The sequence below is a fragment of the Eurytemora carolleeae genome, unplaced genomic scaffold (assembly GCF_000591075.1).
Source record: "Eurytemora carolleeae unplaced genomic scaffold, Eaff_2.0 scaffold2122, whole genome shotgun sequence".
NCBI classification, from domain to species: domain Eukaryota; kingdom Metazoa; phylum Arthropoda; class Copepoda; order Calanoida; family Temoridae; genus Eurytemora; species Eurytemora carolleeae.
The window spans coordinates 3,629-29,171 of record NW_019398007.1 but is presented as its reverse complement, the minus strand read 5'-3'; the positions used below and the strand labels follow the sequence as shown (position 1 = coordinate 29,171).

Sequence of the window (25,543 nt, the reverse complement as noted above, 5' to 3'; positions counted from 1 at the left end):
TTGAAATGAAAAACGAGTTTTTTCAGTTTTCCGTCTTGCATAGAAAAATATTTTTTTTTCAGTTTTCAATTTTGAAACGAAAAACGAGTTAATTCAGTTCTCCGGGTTATTGAACAAAAAACGATTTTTTAACAGGTTTTTTGTTTTGATGAAAAACGATTTTTATTAGTTTTTCCGTTTTAAATTTGTTAAAATTTAAATTTTTCCATTTGGAAACGAAAAAAAATTTGGTCAGTTTTCCGTCTTGAACAGGAAAATTTTTTGGTTTTTTTTCTTCAGTTTTTTGTTTAAAGTGAAAAACGAATTCTTTCAGTTTTCCGTTTTGGAAAGAAAAACGATTTTTTTACAGGTTTTTGCTTTTGATGAAAAACGATTTTTCTATCGTTTTCCGTTCTGAAAGTTTCAAAACCGTTTAAGAGAAGTTCAATAATTATGAAAAAGAATCTTTAATTTCTTCCTTTAAATTAAGTAATAAACTTTTCCAGATTAAAACCCCTGTTCGATCGGTTACCATTTTGAGAGTTCTGCGTACAGTACTGCAATGACTGTTCCGCGTACAGTACTGGTGTTTGCTGTATTCCTGGCGTATGCAGCAGGAAGGTAAAATAAAAAATCTTATTCGTCTAATTTATTTTATTTTCTTTGGAAAATAATTAAGTAGTTGCGTTTACACAGCATAAAGGTATAGTTTAAAGTCAAGTAAGCCAATGATTGATGCGCTCCGATATACGGAAAATGTCGTCTTCTAAGATAGGTAGATAGATGGATAAAAACCTCATATGAAGTCACTGCCTCTATAATTAGTGACGTCATATGAGTTTTTTATTTATCTATATTATCTATCTATTTTCCGTATATCGGAGCGCATTGAGACTAACTCGACGTCTTATAAAAACCTTGAGTCACCCTCATGCAAAGATGGCATGAACTTTTTAACAAAGGTATTACCTTTAAATGCTTTTGACATGATCAAGGTTGAATTTATAGATATCAGAATAGATAGAATATATAGATATCAATATTTTTTGCAATTTTTTACAGAAGTGACTTGTGCATTGCTACTGCAGGAAAGCATATCAAAGGGAACATAAAAACAAACAATATGTGTCAATAGCGAAGGTGTCGGGTAAATAATTCTGGATCCCTTTGATGTTCGACATCGCCACGTCGGAGACTAAATTTTTGCAGGGAAAGGAACTAACAGAGTTCACTTTTAAACCTAGAAAAACAACAATATCTTTCACATTATTGATCGGATAAGAAAATTTCAAGGGTATCGTACTTTGTTCTCATTAGGGTTTCCAAAAGAAATACAAATTGCATGGAATTCTGTGCAAACTCTTTTTTTCTTGCAAAAATATTTTTATGCAGTAGGGAGAATTTATAAAATTGATATAAAAAAGTAAAACCAAAAATTTAGTCATAACCAAAAAACTCTGAAATAGGAAGACGACTTTTAGAATCATGTTATAGTTTTGAAAAGCCCAATGAGATAATTGTGCAGTGCAGAGTAGACATTCATTAATTTAGTGATTTAATAAGTGATTTAATATTTAGTAAAACAATTTGCTTCGCAAAAACATCAAATACTCTGAAGTGATGTTCTAAATATGGATAGATCGTTTTCCCTTTCTGAAAAACGATCGTTTCGTTCTAAAAAAGACAGTGAATGAGCAAAAAACAAAACGATCGTTTTTAAAAACGGTAGTTTTTGAAAAAGATCGTTTTTAAAAATTGTAATTTTTGAAAAATTTCGATGTTTTGTTGACGAAGGTAGTTCGTTTTAATTTTTTAAAATCATAAACAATTGATATAGCGACCGTTATCGACGACCCTTTGTTAACGATCTAAAAAGACCTATTTAAGACAAAATTCATTTTTTGGTCGGAAAATCTTTAGATCAGAAATCCCTTTGGTCAGAAAAGATTCTGGTTATTTCTCTCCAATAAAAAAAAACATTTAAGACAACATACTTAAACCTATCTTCCTGAAAAAAATTGAAATTGATTGTCATAAAACTAGGATCCATTAGCTAATGTTTTTTCAAACACGATCGTTTTAAAAGTCCAAATCGAGTGGTTCGTTTACAAAAACGATAATTTTTTTCCTAAACAAAAATTTACCGTTTTTTCGATCGCTTGAAAAAAACGAGTATCAGAACACAAAATAAGAATATTTATGAATATTTCTAGGCTTTACACAAAGACTGGGAAAATATCTAAGTCTACATGGGAGAGTTGTATTCAGAAGCAGGAAAAATAAAATAAAGAAAATTTAAATATTTCTGGAAAGCCCCCTCATGGGGTATTCAGCAAAACAGAGTTTATTCCATTAACCTCTCCTTTATGTCAAATAAGGCGTAGGAAGATTTTTAGGGCTCTAAAATCTGATTTTTTTTTCATGACAAAGGGAATACTACAATTCTAAAAAAAAATTTTTTTTACAGTTTTATATTAATTTTTTTTATGAAATAAAAGATTAGAAAGCATATGTTTAATAAAAAGTAACAATTTTAGAAAAAAGTTCAGAAATGGAGAAACAAAAATTAAGCTTCATCTTCATCTTCAAAATTCTACTGAAGTGTAAAAATATTTCTTTTTCAAAGTTGAATAAAAGCTCGATATTAGATAATTTTTATTTGCAATATCTTATCTTTTCCCTGGAAATAAAATAAAATAAAAAACAAACCAAAAATCGTCTTCTCTGTAAATTTTGGTTTATTACAAGTGCCGGTGTCATGCCTGGAGCGAACTCTTACCTGCAGCAAACTCTGGTTATGCTACGCGGCAAAGCGCAAGATTATTTACACATAAACAAACACTTAATATGGATCGTATTTGTTTCAGTTCTAATATTGAATTATTTTACCCCTCCCCCTGCCCTATTATGCTTCAACTTTTCAAAATTTATAATTTATAATTTATAATTAATTTTTTTCATTATTTCAGAGTTAGACTACAAGGGTTCTCCGAGAAAAAGTGTGTTTAGGCTTTTTAGCCTACTAAAATTCATTGCTTTGTAGTAAAAACTACTTCGAGAGCTACACAACCCATAGATGGTGGGGGGGGGGGGGATCGTCGTAAATGAAACATTTCTCTCTAAAATGCCGTGTTGAACTTCAATATTAGGCATAATATTCGGAAACGTGCTCGATCCCATTTCCAAAGATATTAATTGCGTTTTAACCCACTAAACGTCGTTTTATTCTACTGCAATGATTGTGCCTAGTAGATATACAATGTCAATAAATTGGAAGGTCGCCGAAAAAGATTTTAATCTAAAATGTCGTTCTAGCCTTCAAAATGTACTTTGTCCTTTTTCCAAAGACTTTCAAAAAAAAATTTGAAATCTTTTTTCGTCTTTTAGTTTTAAAAACCTCAATTCTATCATTGAAAATGTGCAATTTTTTCTATTCTCTCGTTTAAATGTAAAAGTAAAATTATAATTTTGTATTATGTTTTTAAACATATGTATAAACATTTATAAGGAGGGGTTCAAAAAGTGTTTTCTAGGACAGACCCAAGTTATATGTTAAGAATGTGTCATAAATTTTCAGATTTAAACGATGGATCAGTTACGGAAAATTGACCGTAAACTCAAATAAATTAAATTTTTACTGTTTGTTTTATTTCAAGAAACTTGCGCTAATTGTCGCGTAGCATAACCAGAGTTCGCTGCAAATAAGAGTTCGCTCCAGGCATGACACCCGGCCCCATTTTAATCGGCTAAAGCAAGCTGTACAGTCTACATAAAATGCTGTACATTACAAAAACAGACTTTTTAATGAAATTTATGTGTTTTTGGTTCGTTATGGCGTGTATTGTTTTCTCAGTTTAGCATTGTTGCAAAAAGGAAATCTTTGGAATAAACGGTTTTGAAAACTGCCCTGCAGACCAAATTTCGTCATAATTATTCCTACCACACCTTTTTTCGTCCGGGCTTTGCTTTTGTTTTTCATATGTAATTTTTAAGCCTTACAACACTTTTTTCAAATTTAGGCAATGTCATGTTATTTAATATTAATTGTTTTTGTTTGAAAAATAAAACAATATTTAGAACAAAATTCAGCCTCACCAGTTCTTCTCTAGGACCACACCTATATTTGAAATTTTTAGAATTTACGACTAAAGATTAACTTTTTTTAGTTAAAAATATATCAATTGGTTTTGATAATTACTTGAGGAATTATGACATGAAAAATTGTATAAAGGTTTCATCCATATATACTTAATCTTTAAAAGATGTTCCTCTTGAAAAAAAACAGGAAATTACATTTTTACTGTTATAAACTACAGGGTGTCCCAAAAAACATGGGAATTCAGTGACGAATTCGTTATCGTCTTTGTTATGAATTAGCATTGTGTTACCTAATTTCAAAAGCCATAATATTATTATGTCTGCTAGAGTTTATTTTATGAAAAGGGTAAACGACTGTAAATATGTGTCTATAATGTCTCCGCAAGATGAACAGTGAATACGGACAAGTTTTCTCTGTTTGTATACTGCAATTTTCTTGTTTTACTAAGTACAACCGTATGCAGTCAAAACATAAACAAACAAAATGTGAACATAGCAGACGAAACTCTTACAGATTACAGCTTTCTCAGTAGGTATCATTAAACTAAATCAAAGAATTAGTTAAAAAGACGATTTCGAATTCGTCACTGAATTCCCATGTTTTTTGGGACACCCTGTACAAGACGTGGCTGGAAATTCGAATATAATAATGTACCTTAAAAAAGATTGTTATCAAAGCCGGACGAAAAAAAGGATGTGGTCGGACGAAATAATGATTAATTGTGAGACCAATTGTGGTCGGATGAAAGAAAGGAAATTATTTTATTTGAGGAACTAGATAATCGAGACTGAAACCATACAATGTGCGGTAGTTTGTATCCTGATGGGAAACCTTTGTAATTCTTTCCATCTAGACAAGGAAAACAACATCTGTACTGCAGCTCATGTAAGAAAATCTTAATTTAATGGGAGTGTTCGCGGAAAATGAAAGGGGGTATAGGCTGATATCAAATCGAATTCGATATCGATACTCGATCACTATAACTAATTTTACTAATATCTGTTTCGTCATACAGGGAGAAAATGGGTAAAAACGTCAAGTAACTAAGAGCTTAGCATCCATACAAATTCACATTCGTGAATATTTCAATTAAATCTAAAACTTGAACATTCAGACATTATAACCTGTAAGTGTGGAATGCAATTTGATGCCACTTTGTAAAGAGTTGATATTTCATAAATTTTTCAATTGTTTTAGACACAATGTAATTTGAATGCCAATTATTTGGCCGCTTGGTGCCTCTGCTCTCGATTTTTCTTTGTTCCACCCATGGGTGAAACGAGGGGAGGAAGGCCAACCACATCAATCTCTAGTCCAAACCACATTCTCCTCATTTTCTCATCCGAACCACCTCAAAATCCTCGTCCTTTCAATATTATTTTTTTTAAGTGTCTAATCCTTCCAGAAAAAACAATTTTTAAAGAATCGGGCCACATTATGGGCAAAAATAAAATATCAAAATTTTGTAAATCGAAAAAAAAAGTTTCAATTGAATTAAAAATTTCAAGTTTAACGTCTTTAACGCGCATTTTCAGATATTCCTGGTGTAGAATGCCGCAAATAATTCCAAGTTTATAGAACTTCAATCTTTTTTGTTAACTTTAGTGAAAACCATAGAATTTTCCAGGTGGTTCCATGGGAAAAATTATAGGCAGAGGTATGCCGAATATTTTGCTATTTTTTTCATATCACGAAGGTTAGTCATTACGGAGGCAGAAGAGATTTAAGTTTTCCCTAAATAAAGTTTGACATCATTCTCATGGGTTTGAAGATTCCAACATGATATAATCATGGCTATACTTTAGTCCATCCATATTTTATGCCCTAACGTGGCCAGATTTTTAAAAAATAGTTTTATCTTCAAGAATTGGAAACTTTTTAACACAAAATAATCGAAGGACGAGGATTCCGAGGTGGTTCGGACAAGAAAATGAGGAGAATTTGCTTCGGACTAGAGATTGATGTGGTTGGCCTTCCTCCCCTTGTGAGACACCTAACGGTTAAAAAATCGTCAATTTAAAGGGAGTGTTTGCGAAAAATGAAAGGGGGTAATGGCTCAAGACGAAAAATAATCGCTTTCGATCGCTACTAATCTTACTTCTATCTGTTATGTCTATAAGAAGAAAATTGTTAAAAATGACTTATACTGAAGAACGTAGCATCCATAGTCCATACAAATTCAGAAAGTTGCAATAATTCAACTTGGAATAGGGTTTCTATTTTTCTGGAACAAAATTTTGGAAATGGAATGAGCGTAGGTTTTTCCAAGGCTTTAAAAAGATAATCAAAAATATAATAAACTTAGACATTATTTCCGAAATCCGGAACCTTTTCCTTAATGGAAATGGAAAAATTTCCGAATCATTTCCGTACGGAAACCGTAACCCAAAATTTTGTTGGAAACCCTAACTTGGATCTTATATAGTAAATTCAATTGTAAACAAATCATTCAGACATTACAACCATAGTTATTAATTATTTTTCTACGCATTCATATTTAGTTAATATTTCACAATATTTTTTAATCGTTTTATATACAATGCACACTTTAAATGCCAAAATAGTTGGCCACTAGATGTCTCTGCTTGATTGATGCTTTGAATAATTACACTGGCAGAGACACCTAGCGGAAAAAAGCGATATGAAGCGTAAACTTAAATTAGAAATTCTCCTGTATAATAGTTGGACAAGCTCGAATATGTCTTGGAAGAAGAAGAAGAAGTTTTTGCTTACGTTGAAACTGAAGTCTTGAAGGGACTGATGCTGGTACGTGAGTATTTAAATAAGTCAATAATGGCGATCGGGCGTTTTCTTTTAATTAAAGATAAATCTTAGATTTCTTGTTAACATCATAGCAGCATAGTTTGGAAAATGTACCGAAGCATACTGACAAGAAAAGCAGGACAATATTGACAAGAAATGATATATTGTTATTTTTATCTATGTTTCTAATTCATAATGAAATCAACTTTTATTTTTTAGATTCTACCTTCTACAACAACCACTACAACCACCACTACCACAACAACAACAACAACCACAACAACCCCTACCACAACAACAACAACCACCACAACAACCACTACAACAACAACAACAACCCCTGCACCAATGTAAGCTCAGTCAAAAGATCAAAAGTTTTCGATGCGTTTTTATTTTTAATACTTTTTAAAATCTAGATATTTATTTTACGTATATCATAGTTTATTAGATTGTTAACATGGGTTTAACACAAAAAAATTTTTTTACATATAGTTATAAATCATTATACATCATTTAGATTCAAGCGTTGGTAAAGCAACAGTTCGATAGAAAACAAGAGAAGAAATGATAGCATTCTTTTATGAAATATGACTGGGAGATAATACAGGCACAGTGTGTGTTATCTCTTATTGGAAAATTGCTATCAGTGTGTATGCTTTCATATGAGCATACACGGTATAAGTGAGTTTTTACAGTAAAAAAAATTATTTTGATCCCCACAACGAGGAACATTGTCCGTTCTTCGTTAATATTGAGGCTACATTTTAAGCGAACATATGTTAATTCGTTATTATCGAGGCTTCATGTGCAAGGTAAAAGAGTGAACACAATAATTAAGAAGTACTCGAACGACTGAAGATAGATGCAATAGATGCGAACATTGATGGTTCGTCTTAATAATATTGCGACTTCCTTAGCAGGATGTTAGAAGGAACAAAATAATTCATTACAGAAGATATACTAAATACGAACATTGAAGGTTCGTTAGTATCTTTTTAAACTGCTAAGCTAGTATGCCAGCAATTTAATAATGATGATGGCCGACAAAAAGGGGGACAGACTCTACGCTGTCCCATTATCTTGTGACATCTTGTTTTCTCGGCGTTGCATCTTGTCACCGTTTTTTGCTAGTTCCAGGAGTGGTTCAGTTCAGTTCAAACTGAATAATTAAAAGAAACTATTAGTTTTAGTTTATTTAAAGCTTGCAATTGGTAGTGCTTAAATCATCCCGAGTGAAATTCGCTTTTACAAAATATACTTCTGAATAATTACGATTTTTGTAACAGTACTTATATGGGGAAGAAAATGATGTTTAATTCAAATATTCAGGTCTTTTATACAGAAGAATATTTTAGAAATACAGAAAGAGATTATTAAATTAAAATAAATTAAACCAAAAAGAAGATTAGGTGAATAGGAAAATTGAGGTCGTAGAAATATGACAGTAACCTGTGTCAAGCAAGACTTATAGCAAATGAAAAAAAGTTTTTTAACTTCGATTCAATAGGGTTAACCTTCGAATTTTTTACAGTAAGGTCATTAAGTTTGTAGGTTACAATAGTAAACTTTTACACCATAAATATCAAAATAAAATTAAATTTTTTTAAATTTAGAAAATTGACATTGTAAACTTTAAGTTGATTCTAGTTTTTGAACATAATTTAAACTCTTGAAATTTTATTAATTAGCATGTACATTAGTTTCGGTTTAATAGGGTTTAAACCTTTACAGTTCAATGTGATCCATGTGCACGCCCCTGTTCTCTGTATAAAAAAGATTTAAAATTCAGTGATAATGAAAGAAATCTGCCAGTCTTCTTGGGGGCTTGTGGAAATATATTTTTTACCGTTATTTTTCGTTGAGAAATGCAGCTCAGAGGTTCGCCAGATCTGCTGAGGTTCGCCAGATCCGAGGTCATTCTCGCAGTCATTTATCTTCCAGGTTTCGGTTTAACTAGGTAAAGAGAAAACCATGAAAAATTTTTTTTTTTTTTTGACAGCAAGGCCATTAGGTTTATAATTATAAAAGTTAATTCTTATTCTAGAGTTGCAATTATTAGAGAGTTCAAATTTAGAATTTAAACATTGAAAAATATGAGTCAGATCTTCGATTTTGAGCATAATTTAATATCTTGAAATTTTATTATTTATTTCATTAGATTCGATTCAATCAGGTTAAACCTTTACAGGCGTAAACGTGATATTAAAAAAGACTACGTCAAAAGGCTAGTTATTCAAGTTTAAGATTAGGAGAAAAAAAAAATTTTTAAGTTTTTTTTTAGATTTACGATTTTGAGCATAATTCAAAAACTTGAAATCTTGTTAATGAGAATGTAGATTAGATTCGATTCATTAAGGTTAAACCTTTACAGTTCGTTGTGGTCTGTGTGCACGCCCTTGGTTTCTTTTAAAAAAAAAAGATATAAAATCCAGTGAGAGTGAAAGCAATCTGCCAGTTTTCCACAGGGCTTTTTAGAAATCTTTTTTACCGCTATTTATCAGTTGTCAGGTGTAGATCTGAGATCACCAGATCTGAGATCCGTCTGGCTGTCAGTTAGGTTCCAGGTTTCGGTTTAACTAAGCATACACTCTAAGAAATTTCAAATTTTCATCTAACAAAATTTGTTGGAGCACTGGACTCAAATACACCTTAGCAGAATCATTCGTCAAATTTTGTTGAATGTATTTTCAGTCGCCTTAATTCAAAGTTTGTTACATGATCTATCAACCGGTGTTTGTCCGCTCGCTGTGCTGCCCGAGCCACGCCTCCATATAATTATCATCTCACAAAGTTTTTTTGATGTTGATTCAACCAGCGACACTGCGCAGTTTAAAAATTAGCATGCGTCAAAATTTGTTGAATGTCCCTTCAACTTACTGCGCAACTAAGTAATCATTTGTTATATGATAATGATTATTCAGCTTTGAATCTTGACCCGTCAAAAGAGGTTGTTACAGGTGGCGCCACCTATTCTCTCAAAATTTGTTTTAACTAGATTCAAAGTTTGTTGATATACTTAAAAATCCGGCTGTTATGTAAAATTTCAATTTTTAATACAATTTATTAGTTTTTAAAACCTATAAATCGGCAAAAATGCAATTGATAAAAACAAAAATTTAAATATCATAAGTTTAAAGTTTATCACATTTTTTTATAATACAAATACATGAAATAACAAAGTATGAATAGGCAAATAAAAGATCTTAATACAAATCTTTAAAGTAACATGCAGCATAAGTTTTACACTTTATTACAATTCAAAGCTTAAAGGACAGGGCATCAATTGATCACCAATTTAGACAACGTATTTGATTCTTGTAGAAGTAGATTCTGCAGTCTGAATTATGGAAGATTTGGTTTTGCATTGATACTCTCTTTCAAGTAAAGCATTGAAAATTCAAGCATTAGTTTGAGAGAGTGTACAAAGGCTTAAACAAGTTTTAATTTTGTTCTTCCAGTTTCTTGGAGGTTTCCCTTTAAATCTTTTTGATATCTCCAAATTTCCAGATCGAATTGACGTAGGTATAAGCGCTGTCAGCTAACAGACTAAACTGTTACTAATTAGAAAATCAGCTGATTGTCCCGTGCGAGCCGTGCCAGTCCGGCAAATGGTTCAACGTTTGATTGATCATAAATCAAAATTTGTTTAATCTTACACAAAACTAAAATATCGGCTAATTACAATGAAAGAAAACTGTCACATGACAAAAGAAAGATGTCATATAACAAAGTTTGACACATGCTGAGAGAACAATTTGTAAGCTATTAACAAGTTTTGTTAGATTGTAAATTTGGAAAATATTCAACAAAATTTGAGTAATGAAAGAAGAAATTTGAAATATGAAAGAAGAACTTTGATGCCTGATGCTAAAGACCAAAATTGCATTTTTTTAGAGTGTAAAGAAAACCTTGAATTTTTTGCAATTAATGTCATTTGGTTTAGGGCTTTAACAAAGTATTTTAATTACATATACTTGATATTAAATCACTTCAAGTTTTAATTTCAGAAACGTGATATTACAGTTTAAAATTTTGACATTGAAAACTTTTAAATCTGATTTTCGATTTTGAGTAAGAAGATAGTAGAGATTCTTGAAATATTATTACAGAGTAATTAAATTATAGTCTATTGCAGTCTATTCATGTATGAAACTTGTATTTATGTAAATAACGTAAAGATGTATTGCAATTATTGCAGATCTTGGATGTATCTTTAGGTTTAAATAGCACGATTCGTCAGAATCATCCTTGTAGGATGGACTCTAAGAAATCTCAATTTAAAAACTATTGGTTGCTTTATTCTAAATGTAAAAATACAAGGCTTACACTGTAACTTGCGTAAATTTTCCTTCTCAAGGTCAAGACAAAACGTCTGACTTGCCTTGTGTAGCAACGTCATGGTTTGGTATGGTGAAACCTTTGTTATGGTAGTTGCAATTATTATTGCCAACCGCTCGGAGTCGGTAAAGTTAATACTATATATTGCAAGAAAAAATAATTTAGGTTCTATCCCCATATTCAACAAACAAGGGTTTGTTAATTCTATAAGTGTGATAAAAAAAGAAATTGCTTTAACTTGGAAATATTGTATATTCGTCTATTATTCCTTGTAGAAAATATATAGTACATAACTATAAAGCAAATAATGTTGGTAGTTTCGATATTAAAAGTTACTGGATTGCTACAGCCTAAAAATATTGTAATTTTTAGTTCTTCATAAGAAAGGACTCCATTTGATATTATTAGGTTTAGATCATTTAAAATGTCGCTTATTTTGGGACAGTCCCAGAAAATATGAGAGTTCGTTTCTCTCTGTGCAGGCCTAAGATTTCCAAAATCGCACTGTTGACATGATGGGTCGTGATCCGGAACAAAATGTGCAATCATTGCATTATGGTATAGAGTCTGGGATGTGAAATTAAAGATAAAGCTCCGTAGATTATTTTTTAATTTGGAGATTTTGAAAATTTTATAAAAGTTGCAATCTCTCTCAGGGTCTCCGTTGTTGTAATTTGTTAGGGCGACGTGCTTATTTAAACCAGACGTCGGCCCAATCTCTGACTCAACATTATCCATGATCTTTCTTATCCTAACGCTGCCTTTAACTATTTTCCTAAAGAAGGTAACGATACCCAACAAACAAAAACCCGTGAAGAACACAAGATTATTTGGTTTATTTCACACTTGCAAGATTTTGCACTGGTTTATTTTGCTACGTGTACAACATGTGAAATAACAACGAGAATTTTCAAAGAATATTTTCGCGTTTTTTACCCGTGCTGAACACAGGAGGAATCTTCTAGATTGTGAAAAGTAGATTTACCACGAGTATAACACAAGGAGGGTACGTGAATTAATCACGTGAATTATCAACCAGTTCTCCATCATGCTAATCTCGTTAAAAACCTGTGTTTTGTTTGTTGGGTAGGTGTGCAAACTTTGTCCTTGTTCAGTGAAAACTGCCTCTTCACGCTTCTTAGTACCGATTTTAGATAAAATAATTCCAATAAGTTAGGTCGGAACCCAAGGTATAATGTTAAACTATTTTCTGAGAAAGTATCGCTGATAAGTAAAATTTTTTTTTAATACTAACTATCCTTCCTTTAAAAAAGACATGAAACTTGTCATCGCAACCCAACTATCCAAATTGGAGGGAGAATTTTTGCCACACAGCACACTAGACTTTATAAATACCAAATTTCACCGCAAGGTATCTCTGTTTGTTTGATGCAAAACTTAAAAAAAGTAAGAAAGTTTAGATTTAATTTTCTTACTAAAAGTTTATCATTTAGAAGTCAAGATTTGGGTTTAAAATTCATTTTTAGCTACGCTCAATTTAACAAACGCCTGGTTAAATAATTACTTTATTACTAAATTTATATACTTTAAATTCTAAGAATGTAAAAGATTTAAATAGGTAGATAGGTGACGTGGCTTAGGTGACGTGGCCGGAAGTTGCTCTTCTTGCCGCGACTAGATCTTAGGTTCAAAACTCCTCAGAAGTCTCGTCTTCCGCCACTACGCCGCCACACATTTTTATTTTTTTAAATAAAACATTTTCATTAAGAAAATGCAATGAATTTTTGATCGAGAAGTTTTAGATTCTTTTATATCTCACTATAATTTACACAGCCAGAGAAATTAAGGTTCATGTGTTAAACAGTGTTTTTTAAGCTAAGGAATTAGTTTAGAGTGCCAATTTATACATCGTCTCGGCTTAATAACTACGCAAACTAGACGTAGAAAAGTTGCCTAATATTTGCAAAGCAAAGTGTGCAATTTTACATCTCTCACGACATAAAAAGAGCCGAAATCTCTACGCAATATTTACGTAAAAATGCCAAAAGTGACGTTTATTTCAGTAAGTCAACACATCTGATATGAAAGAAAAAAAGAAATCTATTCTGGTTAATGTAAATCACAATATTAATTGATTTACAATTTACATTAATATAAATTCATTATTCATCCTTAAATCAAAAATGTACATTGTCCTCATTAAAAAATCATGATTTTACATGAAAAATATTTTTTTTATATGACACATCACACAATATTTTGGGTGAACATGTAGGATTAATTGAATAGTTCTACTACTACTACAGCATTAAAGCAATATCATAATGCCATCAAATAATATCAAATGAAAACTACTTTAACCAGTACAGCAATATTACTGTCAGACTAACGGATAATTCCATTTCACTGAACATTATTGCAGTCTACAGGGAGGGGAGGAAGGCCAACCACATCAATCGCTAGTCCGAACCACATTCTCCTCATTTTCTCGTTCGAACCACCTTGAAATCCTCCTCCTTTAAATAATATTTTTTTGAAGTGTTCGATCCTTGAAAAAAAATACATTTTTTAAAATTATGGCAACGTTAGGGCCTGGATGAAGTATAAAATTTTCCCAATTAAATTTTAGATTTGTGTAAAAATGAAAATGCTCCATAAAAGATGTTCTACAAAAAAGCATCAGTATCAAGAGCCCTTTCTTTCGCGGAAAATGCCGCAAAACATTCTCAAACTTGATCTAAACAACTTTTTGTAATATTCCAGCTGAATTTGGGTTAGAGATATGACTTACAATTTTTAAATGATTAAATACTGTTTGAATTCATAGGGTTGTGACCAATTAATTGTAGCAAATGATTTGAATAATATAAATTGAACATTATTTTTTCTATAATTTTAAGCATGCGGCAGGCAGTAGTGATCTCTTAGTGGGGACAACAAATCTATCTTATTTGTAAATAAATCAGAAATCAATGATTATTTTGTATGGGTTGAAATGGAAAGATTAAAGACCATGTTCACGTGAATTCTTTGGTATACATTTTTATTTGTGAAAGTTATCCATTTTGGAGGCAGAAGAGATTCAATTTTTAACCTAATGTTTGACATCATTCTTGTGGATTTGAGGATTCCAACATCTCAAAATCCTTGGAAAACTTTATTATAGTCATGTTTTATGCCCTATCGTCGCCATATATTTAAAAAATGTATTTATTTTCAAGGATTGGACACTTAAAAAAAATAATATTGAAAGGACGAGGATTTCGAGGTGGTTCGGACAAGAAAATGAGGAGAATGTGGTTCGGACTAGAGATTGATGTGGTTGGCCTTCCTCCCCTCCTACAGGTCTCCAAATTCAAGTGAAACTAACAACCAGGAACTAAATAAACTCTTATCTAATATTAAAAACAACACAGTTCTTATTGGTGATTTCAATTTTCCCAAGATTAACTGGGAAAACAAAACAAGTGACAATTCTAGCAAAGAGTTTTTGGATAAAGTAAATGAAAGCTCTTAGATCAAATGGTATATTTTCTAACACATAAGGCTGGTAAAATTCTTGACTTGGTAATCACATACAACCCCAATATGGTGTTAAGTGTTGAGAATGCCAGACTAATTGGAAAAAGTGACCATGATATGATTCTAATTGAACTAAACTGCACACCCATGAGGAAGGAAAATTTACAGGAGATTCCTAATTGGCAAAAAGCAGACTACAAAGGAATAAAAAACTTACTTAAAAGATTTAACTGGGAGAGTGATTTCTTAAACTGTTCTACAGAAGAAGCATGGGGACTGCTCAAGACAAGGTTAGAAGACAATGTAATGCTTCATGTACCAAAAATTAAAAGAAGGGCCAACAACAAACCAATCTGGTTGGATAAAAAAACACAAGCAACAGTGAGAAGAAAGTATAGACTCTACAAATGACTGAAAGAAAACCATACCCAACAGCAGAAGATAACTACAAGAAACAGGAGAAATTAGCAGAGATAGCTCTGAATCGTGCAAAGAGAAAATTTGAAAGATGACTTTCCCAAGCCAGTAAGGTATCCAAAAACAATCAGTTTGACGCTTACATCAGGTCAAAAACCAAGTGTAGATCAACTATTGGCCCATTGATAGATAGTGACGGCAACAAGGTTATTGAAGATGACAAAGTGGCCGAACTTCTTAATGACATTTTTGCTGGGTTTCACCATTGATGGTTCAGGTCAAGTACCTTTAGTGGAAAAGATTAGAAATCAATGATGTTGTCATAACAAAGAAAGATATTGTAAAAAAGATTAAAAAGTTGAACCCATCCTCTGCTCCAGGTACTGACAACTTGTCAGCACATCTGCTCCAAGATGCTTTGGAACCTATTTCTGAAGCATTACTGATAATTTTCAGAAAGTCTTTGGACTCTGGAGAGATTCCATCAGACTGGAACCAGCTAATATCACCCCAATCTATAAAAAAGGCTCTAAACTCCAACCATCTAACTGCAGACCTGTCAGTCTAACATCTATTACTTGTAAGATCTTTGAGAGTATTTTAAGAGATCAGCTCATTACACATCTTTCTGACAACAACCTCATAAATTCAAGTCAGCATGGGTTTATGTCCAATAAATCCTGTGTCACAAATCTACTGGAGTTTCTGGAGACTGTGACAGACTTTGTAGACAAGGGATTTAATCTAGACCTTATTTATCTTGACTTTTCCAAGGCCTTTGATACTGTACCCCACCTGAGATTAATTGAAAAAATCAATGCTCATTCTATTGGTGGAAAAATTTTAAATGAATTGAAAGCTGGTTACAGCACAGAACAAAAAGAGTAGTTCTCAATGGATCTTCATCAACATGGAAAGAAATGCTATCTGGGGTACCTCAGGCTAGCGTGTTGGGTCCTCTTCTATTTGTAATATTCATCAATGATATTGATAAAGCTGTAGAGTGTGTTACTATCATTAAGAGTTTGCGAAGGATACAAAAGTAGGACACATAGTCATGAATCCCACTGACTCGGAAACACTTCAAACAGCTCTCAACAATCTGTCCAGTTGGGCAGATCTAGGAAGGAAAAGATTTAACACTGATAAATGCAAGGTTATGCATGTGGGAAGAGGAAATTCTGAAACAAAATACTTAATGAACAACTAGGTCATATCTAAAACAGAAAAAGAAAGAGATATTGAAGTTATAATCCATAAATCTCTAAAGCCATCCCTCCAGTGTAAGGAAGCAGCCAGAAAAGCAAATCATGGTGTTTAACCCAAATTGCACGCTCCTTTCATTACAGAGACAGAAAAGCCTTCTTAAACCTGTACACAACTTTAGACCCATACTGAATTATCAACACCTTCAGCATGGAACCAATGACTTCAACAGGATCAAGAAGTACTAGAAAATGATGTACAAAAAAGAGCTGTCACCATGATTTCTGGACTTCGCAGCAATAATTATGAAGACAGGTTGAAAGAACTCCACATACTAAGTCTGAAGGACAGGCGGATTCAGTTTGACATGGTCCAAACTTTCAAAATTGATAGAGATTGATAGAGTTGATAAAAGAGTTTGGTTCAAGTTTGAAGAAGACAGAGGAGAGAGAGTAACACAACTCTCAGTAGGTCCCTTGAACATTAAAAGTAAACTTTCCAATTCAGAGTTGAGAAGAAGATTTTCCTCTAATCATGTAGTTCAACAATGGAATGACATACCAAAAGAAATAAAAAACGCCAAATCTGTTGGCTCCATTAAAAGCCAATACAGACAGTGGAAACTCCGCCAGTCTAAAAAGAAGGAAACTAAATGAAAATATTAATGTACCAGACTGGAAGATCTGAAAGATGTATCTACAATGTCCTTATCAGTAGGGTGCTTGATTCCAGACTTCAAGTAAACAAGTATAATAAGTGGCAGAACTGATAGTGAAAATATCAAAAAGTACTTAATAACCTCCTTTTCCCTTTCCCAGGAATTCATAAATTGCAAAACAGGGTGGACTTCTTGCCCCCTTTACAAGGGGGGGGCAAGCCTTCTTAAGGGAGGGGCATTCCCCCCTTAAGTAGGCTAGGGGTCCTTGCCCCCCCTCCCCTAATTGTGCTCCTGGGAGAAATGAATTTTCAACATTTCCATGAGATGTTAAGAATATAAAACCATTAAGGGCGGAACCATCCTTAACCCAACAACATAAAATTAGATGGACAACAGAACATTTTTTGGATCCAATCCATAATCATAAATTCATTGTTGCATAAAAAATCTTTTATGCATAGCTTCCTGTAATCTGAAGTTTTTTCATTTTTCCAGCTTCTCTAAAGACACCAGGAATCAATTAAGAAAAAGGATTTTTTTCTTCTTTGAAATTCTGTGACAATTCCCTAATTCATGTGGAAATTTGACATGAAATGGGCATGGGAAAGTGATAACCTGTGCTTGTGCAAAAGACTGTAATGGTTGAACAGTACAATTTCCACTGGCACAGGGTTCAGAGCTAGCAACATTAGCAGACACAGATGGCTTTGGTTGAGTTCCTGACTCTCTTAGTGATCTAATATTTTCGGCAGTGTTGAATTGGCGCCAACGAAGATCGACTATTTGTTTGAGAATCTCAAAGTGACGCTTACCGCTAGGAATGACTGTCTCAAACTCTTTCAATTCTTTGAGAAAATAACTCAATTATGTTTTCAGGCAAATGGGATGCTATAGTTTTGACATAAGTAGCATTATAGATAACACCGGTTATCTCTTCTTTGTTGACAAGATCTGAAGAAGCCAGACTTTCAATCTGAAGAAGTGTTTGGGACACCTGCTTGAAGTATTCTATCTGAGATTTACTTGATGCAGTTGGATGCTTCAGTTTGGACAAGTTCCTAACCTTAGCTTCTGAGACTAATCTTAAATCACCATATCTGCTGATAAGATGCATCTTGATCCTGTGAACGTCTTCTCTAAATGACCAAACCTCTTTCTTGATATGATCAGAGAGATAAGAAGATACCAGAAGTGTAGCTTGATCCTTTGGAGAACATGAAGTTTCAGCAAACCGTAAGAATGTCTCCAGGAAAGAGTACACTGTATCTTCATCTGAGAACCCTGTAAATGGTTGCAATTCAACTCCTTTCAGAAGATTCTTCTCCCCGCTAAGGTGAAGATGATGTTGCTTTCTTTGCATATTCAATGATCTCTCCCACTTGCGCAAAGAGGTGAATACTTCATCTATATGGTTATGAGTTGTAGAATTGTTTAGATTAATTCGTTCAGCTTTCTTTTCAAGTTCCAAGAAATCTTTCTTCAGCTCAAGTACTAACGGCAGTTCATAATTTGTAATTTCTACAATTTGCTGGCGAGTTAGCTGTGAATCAAGATCCATGCTGGTTGTTTCCAAAATAAGCTTTCCACACTATTTGATTTTTCTGATGAGTCTTGCTGTCCTATCACTATTTACAGAGCTATCAGATGACAATGATTCAGACGAATTGTTTTTTTCAGCGGGAAGTACAGAATTTTCTTGCTGAAATTCTGATCTCTTTATCAATGATGAAGATACATCAACAGTAGGATAACCTTCATTTGGTACAACCTGAGATTGTTGAGGAACAGGATGCAGTGTTGGATTAACTTGCTGCATTTCAGATGTAAAACCTGCTGCTGGGAGTTGGGCATTAGTTCCTTGAGCTTCATCCTGGGCTGGTTCAACATCTGAACCTGGTGGTATTATGTTAATATCCACTTTATCATAGTTTCTCTGAGATATCTGATTAATTAATTCTGAGTGTTTCTTACAAGTATTAATCAATCTGTTTTTGGTTTCCTTAATCTCTTTCATTGAAACCTCAACCTTTTTTACATCATCATTAAAAGATTGAGTAAAGAGTTCCATTTCAGAGAAGGCACACTCAATCTTATCATTAAACTCATCTCTTTCAGAGTGATTTTCATCTAAAGAAGACCGAATTTCAGACAAATCAGTTTTTAGTTTCTCCATTTCAGAAATTACAAGACTTCTGTTTTGAATACAGCGAGCTCCAATACTACTGTATTCACGAGCAATTGCAGCACGCACATGCTCTGTGATACGTATCTCAGCAGCAGAAATATACTTAGCTAGATCTTGCTGGAGCTCCTGTCTTACACGTGACATTTGCTGGTCTGTATGCACATAAATCTCAGAAATTTTAAGCAGCCAAGTAATCCATTGAAGAGCTACTTTCAAGATTTACACTTTCCACATCAGTACCCAATGAAACAGGGATTTGGTTTCTTGTGGCCTCGGTGGGTGGTTGTGAAACAATTTTCATATTATCTACAACAAGGGTTGCGTAATCTAAAATGTTAGTGAGAGGAAGCTCATAACAATCATCATCTTGATTTATCAATGATCGACAAGTACTCCGCACCTTAATTAGAATTAACAAATATTGGTCGAAAGATTCTTGTGACAAAGGCTTCTGAGAATAGGCAGCAATTTGATCAACCTGAGAGTTCATTGACTTGATTTGATCCCGTAAATCCTCCAGGTTTCTATCAGGAGGTTTCTCTGGTTCTGGTTCTACTTCTCTCTCCACCATTCTGCTTGGAGGTTGGTTTCTGAGGCCAAGATTGTCCCAAGATAAGGATGGCTCCTTATCAGTCAATGCTGCAGTATCAAAAGTAGAGGCTGATCTTGCTCTAGGAGTTGGAACATATGAGCTAAGAAGGGAATCTTGAGAGCTAATTTCCCCATCTTCTCTCAATGTTGATGATGTAGACACACTATCCATCAGTCGACCAATAACAGATACAGGTCTTTGAAGAGAATAGTTTGGGGATAAACCATCACTAGTTGGTGTTCTTGTTCTTGGAGTAGGAACTGGATTTAGAACACCATCAGAACTAGCTGTAGATAAACCTTGTGATCGAGTTCTCATATTAGACATGGTCACTTATGGTTAAGAGTACATAGATAACAAGTTTCCAAGTAGTTGGAAAACATAAACGGTGCTCAAATGATGCATTTATATTTACAATGTAACCTTGCAATAATGAGCTTGGACATACATTGTATTTACAAATAAGAACTTAGTAATTAATTTGCCATATAAATGGTATAATTACAATACAAATACTGCTCAATACAGCATCAATTAATGTGCAATGTATCCTTGCAAATAGTGAGCTTGGATGTACATTGTACAAAACTAGATTGAATAATTTCCATACAACTGGACAATTATCAATGTTTATAGCACACAAATCTATTCCTGCAATGTATCCCTGCAGTAAAGAGCTAGAAATTACATTGCAGAATAAACAGGCATTTTAAAAAATTAGAGAAAGTTGTGAACAATCCCTTTAATGTTGAATCCCTTCAATGTACAGTTAGAAGGTTATAAAGCACAGTCCCTTTAGTATCAGGGAACAGTCCATTTAATTTTAGCCAACTAGGGTTGATGAGTCCCTTTAGTTTATTGCTATCTAGGGTTGATGAGTCCCTTTAGTTTATAGCTACCTAGGGTTGACGAGTCCCTTTAGTTTATAGCTACATAGGGTTGACGAATCCCTTTGGTTTATAGCTATCTAGGGTGTTTCTTGAACAATCCCTTTAAATGCTAGTGTAAATAGGCACTTAATATCATCATATGGGATAAAAATTTATCAAAATTGTAGTATAAACTACCAATAGGGTGTTATACAAAAAAGACGAGTCAGTCCTACCAAACTATCAGTGCATTTGGTTTGGAATTATGATGATAATTAAGAGACATATTACACTTCAAACATTTATTAACAATATAAAAACATGTATTACTTGTAAGTTCTTGCTCTGCTTGTTCTTGATGAGGGGGGAGGCGAGCATGTACCATAGAGTGTACGAGTGAACACTCTAAGGTACAGAGGCTTTTGCAGGATATCGGAAACGATCCAACTCCAGCAATATTCGGCCCTCAGAGACAAACTATTATTCAACCAAATTCTAAAGTAATGGAAATATAGATTTACAATATATACCTTGAATAAGAATTCATACTTTCTATTTCGATAATCATTTTTATCTTGATAGTTTCACAAAAGAACACTATGAATCGAATATTAATCTATACCTGATAAATTGTTTGGGTATAGGATCTAACTGACTGCGCGGAGTTAGGTTTAGTAGGATTGTAAACAGTGCAGTACACTGTTTACAAACAGAGCAAAAAGGGGCAACAAGTATATATGGAATATGGTATTAATATTTACTGTGTATTAAGTATAACACATTATACAACAAATGATTATTGTTCAATGAAAATATCCGGCTTCCGACGGAAATTTGAATTTAGAATTTTTGAATACATTGTTTAATGGAATTTGGTTTATAAAAAGATTCCAGTTTTTATTTTCAATTTTTTAAAAATCGTTATAAAAAGTTTAAAAAGTTTAAAAAGCTTTATGTCCTTTCTCAAAGAATAAATACTTTAACGTAAAAAATAATAAAACAAATCATAGAATTCATTGTATGTTTTAGCCTTTACAAGCAAGGGCCATTCTGTGGTTCAGACTTAATATCCAAAGAAATAATATATTGTTTATTAAATTTATGTATGATACATTTTTCATTCATTGCCACGCTACAGGTCATGGATAAAAATGTTTTACTCATACTGGAAATTTTCCTCCGGTGGATTCCCGCTGAAAAAGGGGTTTCTTGGGACCCTTTTCTGCAGGAAAAAAATAACAAAATTTTCGCTGGAATTACTTAAAGTTTGTAAGTTATAACTCTTCAAAATAATATTTTTTAAATATATTCATATGCTTGCAAACAATCTTTCTAATAATCTCAAAACTGGAAATTATCCTTTTTAGTTGAAATATAGATACAACATGAAAAAAGAAAAACATTAAAATATCTGAGAAATAAAACAAATTATAAGAGACTATTTTGTTTGAGAGCTAAAGGGGATTAGTAGAGAGGCATAAATATCTTCTAATATAGCATTAAAGGGAATGTGCGCCAAAATTATAACCACAAATTACAGGGGTAGTACTATAATAAACCAGACCTGATATCAGAGTCCTTCCAGTCTGATTACTTACTGCTTTAAACAAAAAAATTTGGCATTTTTATAGTCCCAAAGAAAGGGGAAAAAGGCAACTTACGCAACTGATTTTTTGGGGTGGGCGGGTTGGCTTGGTCGAAAAAGATTGCCTTAGACCACCCTCAGAAAATGTCAGATTATCTAGAGGCTTGAATGGCTTGATTGGGACTAAAGAATGCCTAAGGCTAAGGCTCCTCCTGCTGGGGTAAACAGGATGAATATAGCTTAATTATATGTGTATTGTATTCAGAGTGTGGAGCTCAGTTGTAGATGGACCCTTTGGAGGCACAGGTGGATATGCCTGGTCAGATTCAGGGAAGGTTAATAATGGACCTCCTACTGGTATTTTTGTAACATTTTATAACATTAAAAAAATAATTAACATTAACCCTATACTGACGGGGCTATTTTTGTCTAATATAGATTAGGGGCTATGATTTTGCCCTTAGAGTTGAAAGAGCCAGAAGTGTGATACATGTCTTTAGTCCAACTTTTCAAGGCCTGCTCATTATAAGAAACAATTAGACCTCAATGTTTAATGTTTAGGGTGCAAGGAAGGATTTTAAAAAGTTAAAAAAGTACGTCTGAAAAATGTTAAAAAATAAATATTTTTACTTCTTTTAAATATATACATTTTAGCCCTGTAGCCTAAGAAATAAGAAAGTTATTAACCATTTCTGATTTTTATAAAACACCGTCCAACCAATGATTGTTCTCCAGCCAACCCTATGCATCAAAAAAAAATATTTTGTTCAGAAAAATTTGTTCACAACTATGAATTAAAAAAGTGAAGAAGTTTTAGTGCTCTAATCTTAGCCATTTTTAAGATATTTAGAAAAATCCACGGGGGGGGGTAGAGTAGGGAACCCCCCCCCTCATGATAGGGTTAATAAAAACAAACTCTAGAAAAAAACTTGAGTCTTTATAAATGGAGTACCAGTAAGCTTTTGCTTTTAATCACATACAATCCAAAGATTAAAAACTATTATGATCCAAAAAAAAAATTGTTTATAAAGCTAGGCTCATGAAAATTTGAATCTAGGTCAGCTACCTTAATAGATGGAATTGGATTCGTGTATGGAAATGTGGCAAGTGTCCAACATGGTGGAACTGGAGGATATGTTTCCTCTTGTAATTGGAAATCAGATGACAAGGTTCTCACTGTTAAGGTAACTATCATCATTGCTTGACCTGTAGAATTTTAACTTACAGGTTTACCCACAGCGGATGAGACTTCAGAGACGACTGTACATTTATTATTTAGTGGTTTTCCTTAGATTGAAGGTTTCTCTAACCATGAATGTACATATAACTAAAAGTTTTCTTCCAAATAAGTGCAATTTTCGTGGGAAAACTAAAATTTGCGTTTTTGTTTGCACACCTGAATTTTGCCTGAAATTTGGGGCAATATATGCAATTTGCGTTGAAAACCCTAACTCAAACCTTTCAGGGCCAAGGTGGTGCATATTTGTACCAGATAGAATTAATTACAGAGAGTGGTGTTAGGTGTGGACCTTATGGTGGTGGAGGTGAGTAAATCATTATTGATTAGGCAATTCAATAAAGGTTTCATATTGTTTGTGTATTTTACAAATTCAAAACATTTTCACATTTATCACATAATCCCAATTTAATAACAATTATCGTTTTGAGTACAATCCACAATTTAAAACAAAACTCACTTAATTTCTTAACTTTAGAATTAGATACCCTTAATCCTGATCTCTTAATCTGAATATCCACTCTGAAAACTTTTAATTTTCTTTTTAATCAGCTCTTTTCGGATATCCTATTCCCTACTACATGTAATAAAGATATGTTTGATTACAAATACAGATGCATTGATTGGACTAATATCCAATTGAACTAAAGTCTGCTGTTCACAAGCCGGTTTTTCGAGCATTTAAACAAATGTAAATCTAATCATGTTAATATGAGCTTATTAAAAAATATATTTTTTCACATTTGAGGACTATAGTCCTAGTATTTTTGAACGTTAGTCTTAATAAACATTAATCAAAAGCTTGCATTCGTTCCATCGATCCTTAGTCCAATTGATATGACAACACATGAATGAAGAAAAATAAAAAACCGGGTTTTCAAATACTAATTTAATCTTATGATAGATGTATGAGAGGATCAAGCATTGATCTCAATATCCCCCATTCTAAAGTTTTGAGTTCTAATGATTAAATTTCCTGCATTTTAAATAAACATTTTGTTTTAAAAATTATTGAACTTGTTGAAAACAGGTGCATAGCGCCCTGGAACAGATAAATAGCAAAACTAAAACATAATGCTAAATGAGAAATAGCAAATTAAGGGATTGATGAAATAAAGGTTACTAATAATATTTGTTGAAAAAGGGAACTTATGAAGAGTAAAGATAAAACATAACATTTGCATCATGAAGGTGGAAGTGCCTGGACTTCTAGCCGTCCTGGCTGTGTACTAAAGTACTTTTCAGGTAAAACAGCTTTTTTATAAAAGTGTCATTTTTAATTCATAATCTTGGTGTGCCATGGATATTGAAATATAAAAGAAATATTTGAGCTCTATGCAATGATTTCCACTACAGAAAACAAGCCACTTTAGATACGCTCAGTTTAAACAACAACGGGTTTAAATAAATACTTTATTGACTAACTTATTTTTACTTTATCAATTTAAGAAATCAAAAATATGTCTATTCATGGTGACGTGGCAGATCTGAGTTCCTCTTGCCGCGTCTCTCTATCCAGTTTAAACTTGGATCGTCTTCCGCCACACCACTAAACTTAAACCTCACCATTATTAACCCTATAATGGCTCTAAGGTTTTATTTGGGTTGGAAATAATTGCATGAAAAGATTTCTTTTGGAAAGTAAAGACTAGAAAAAATAGATTAAGGACCCATGTAAATGTCGTCTTCAGCTAGAACTTTAAAATTTTCATAATCAAAAATAAATTTTTTTTGTATATTTGTATGTATTTCATATGCAAATACTATATAGTCTCTTAATAAATTCATTGATTTTGCCTGGCAGGCTTGCACTCCTAATTCTGTAAGAATTTATCTTTAAAACTGCTTAGCTTTGTTTTGGCCCCCCCTTAAAAAGAAAAAGAAATGTAAGCCCTTCCAGGGAAAAAACCTGAATAGGAATCTCTTAATATCTTTAAAGCTATGTCTAGCTCTCAACTACTCATAAATCTGTCAAAATACAAAAGTGAAGACCAAGAGATACAGGGTGTCCCACGAAACATGACAGTATGCAGGACGACTTGAATGTTGTCTTGATTTTTGATATAATTTGCTGCGTTTATTTGTCAATCTCCCTCCCAGGCATATACCTAAATTTTTTTGTAAGAAGAGCA

At 33.0% G+C, this 25,543-nt stretch overlaps 2 protein-coding genes across 2 annotated transcripts; both read left to right on the top strand.

Annotated features, from left to right (window-relative positions):
* The first annotated feature begins 489 nt into the window (after positions 1-489).
* LOC111716579 (uncharacterized) lies at positions 490-7,409 on the top strand. Its single transcript, XM_023492062.1, has 5 exons — positions 490-600; positions 2,193-2,253; positions 4,856-4,963; positions 6,761-6,844; positions 7,359-7,409. Exons 1-5 carry the CDS (start codon positions 542-544, stop codon positions 7,407-7,409), a joined length of 363 nt encoding a protein of 120 aa, XP_023347830.1. The 5' UTR covers positions 490-541.
* Positions 7,410-7,524: 115 nt separating this feature from the next.
* LOC111716581 (zymogen granule membrane protein 16) lies at positions 7,525-24,656 on the top strand (the record flags this gene model as incomplete). Its single annotated transcript, XM_023492063.1, is given in 5 exon segments — positions 7,525-7,653; positions 22,440-22,480; positions 23,232-23,358; positions 23,640-23,718; positions 24,603-24,656. Coding segments are annotated over 5 exon segments (337 nt in total), but the record flags the coding sequence as incomplete, so codon positions are not given.
* Between the last annotated feature and the right edge of the window lie 887 nt (positions 24,657-25,543).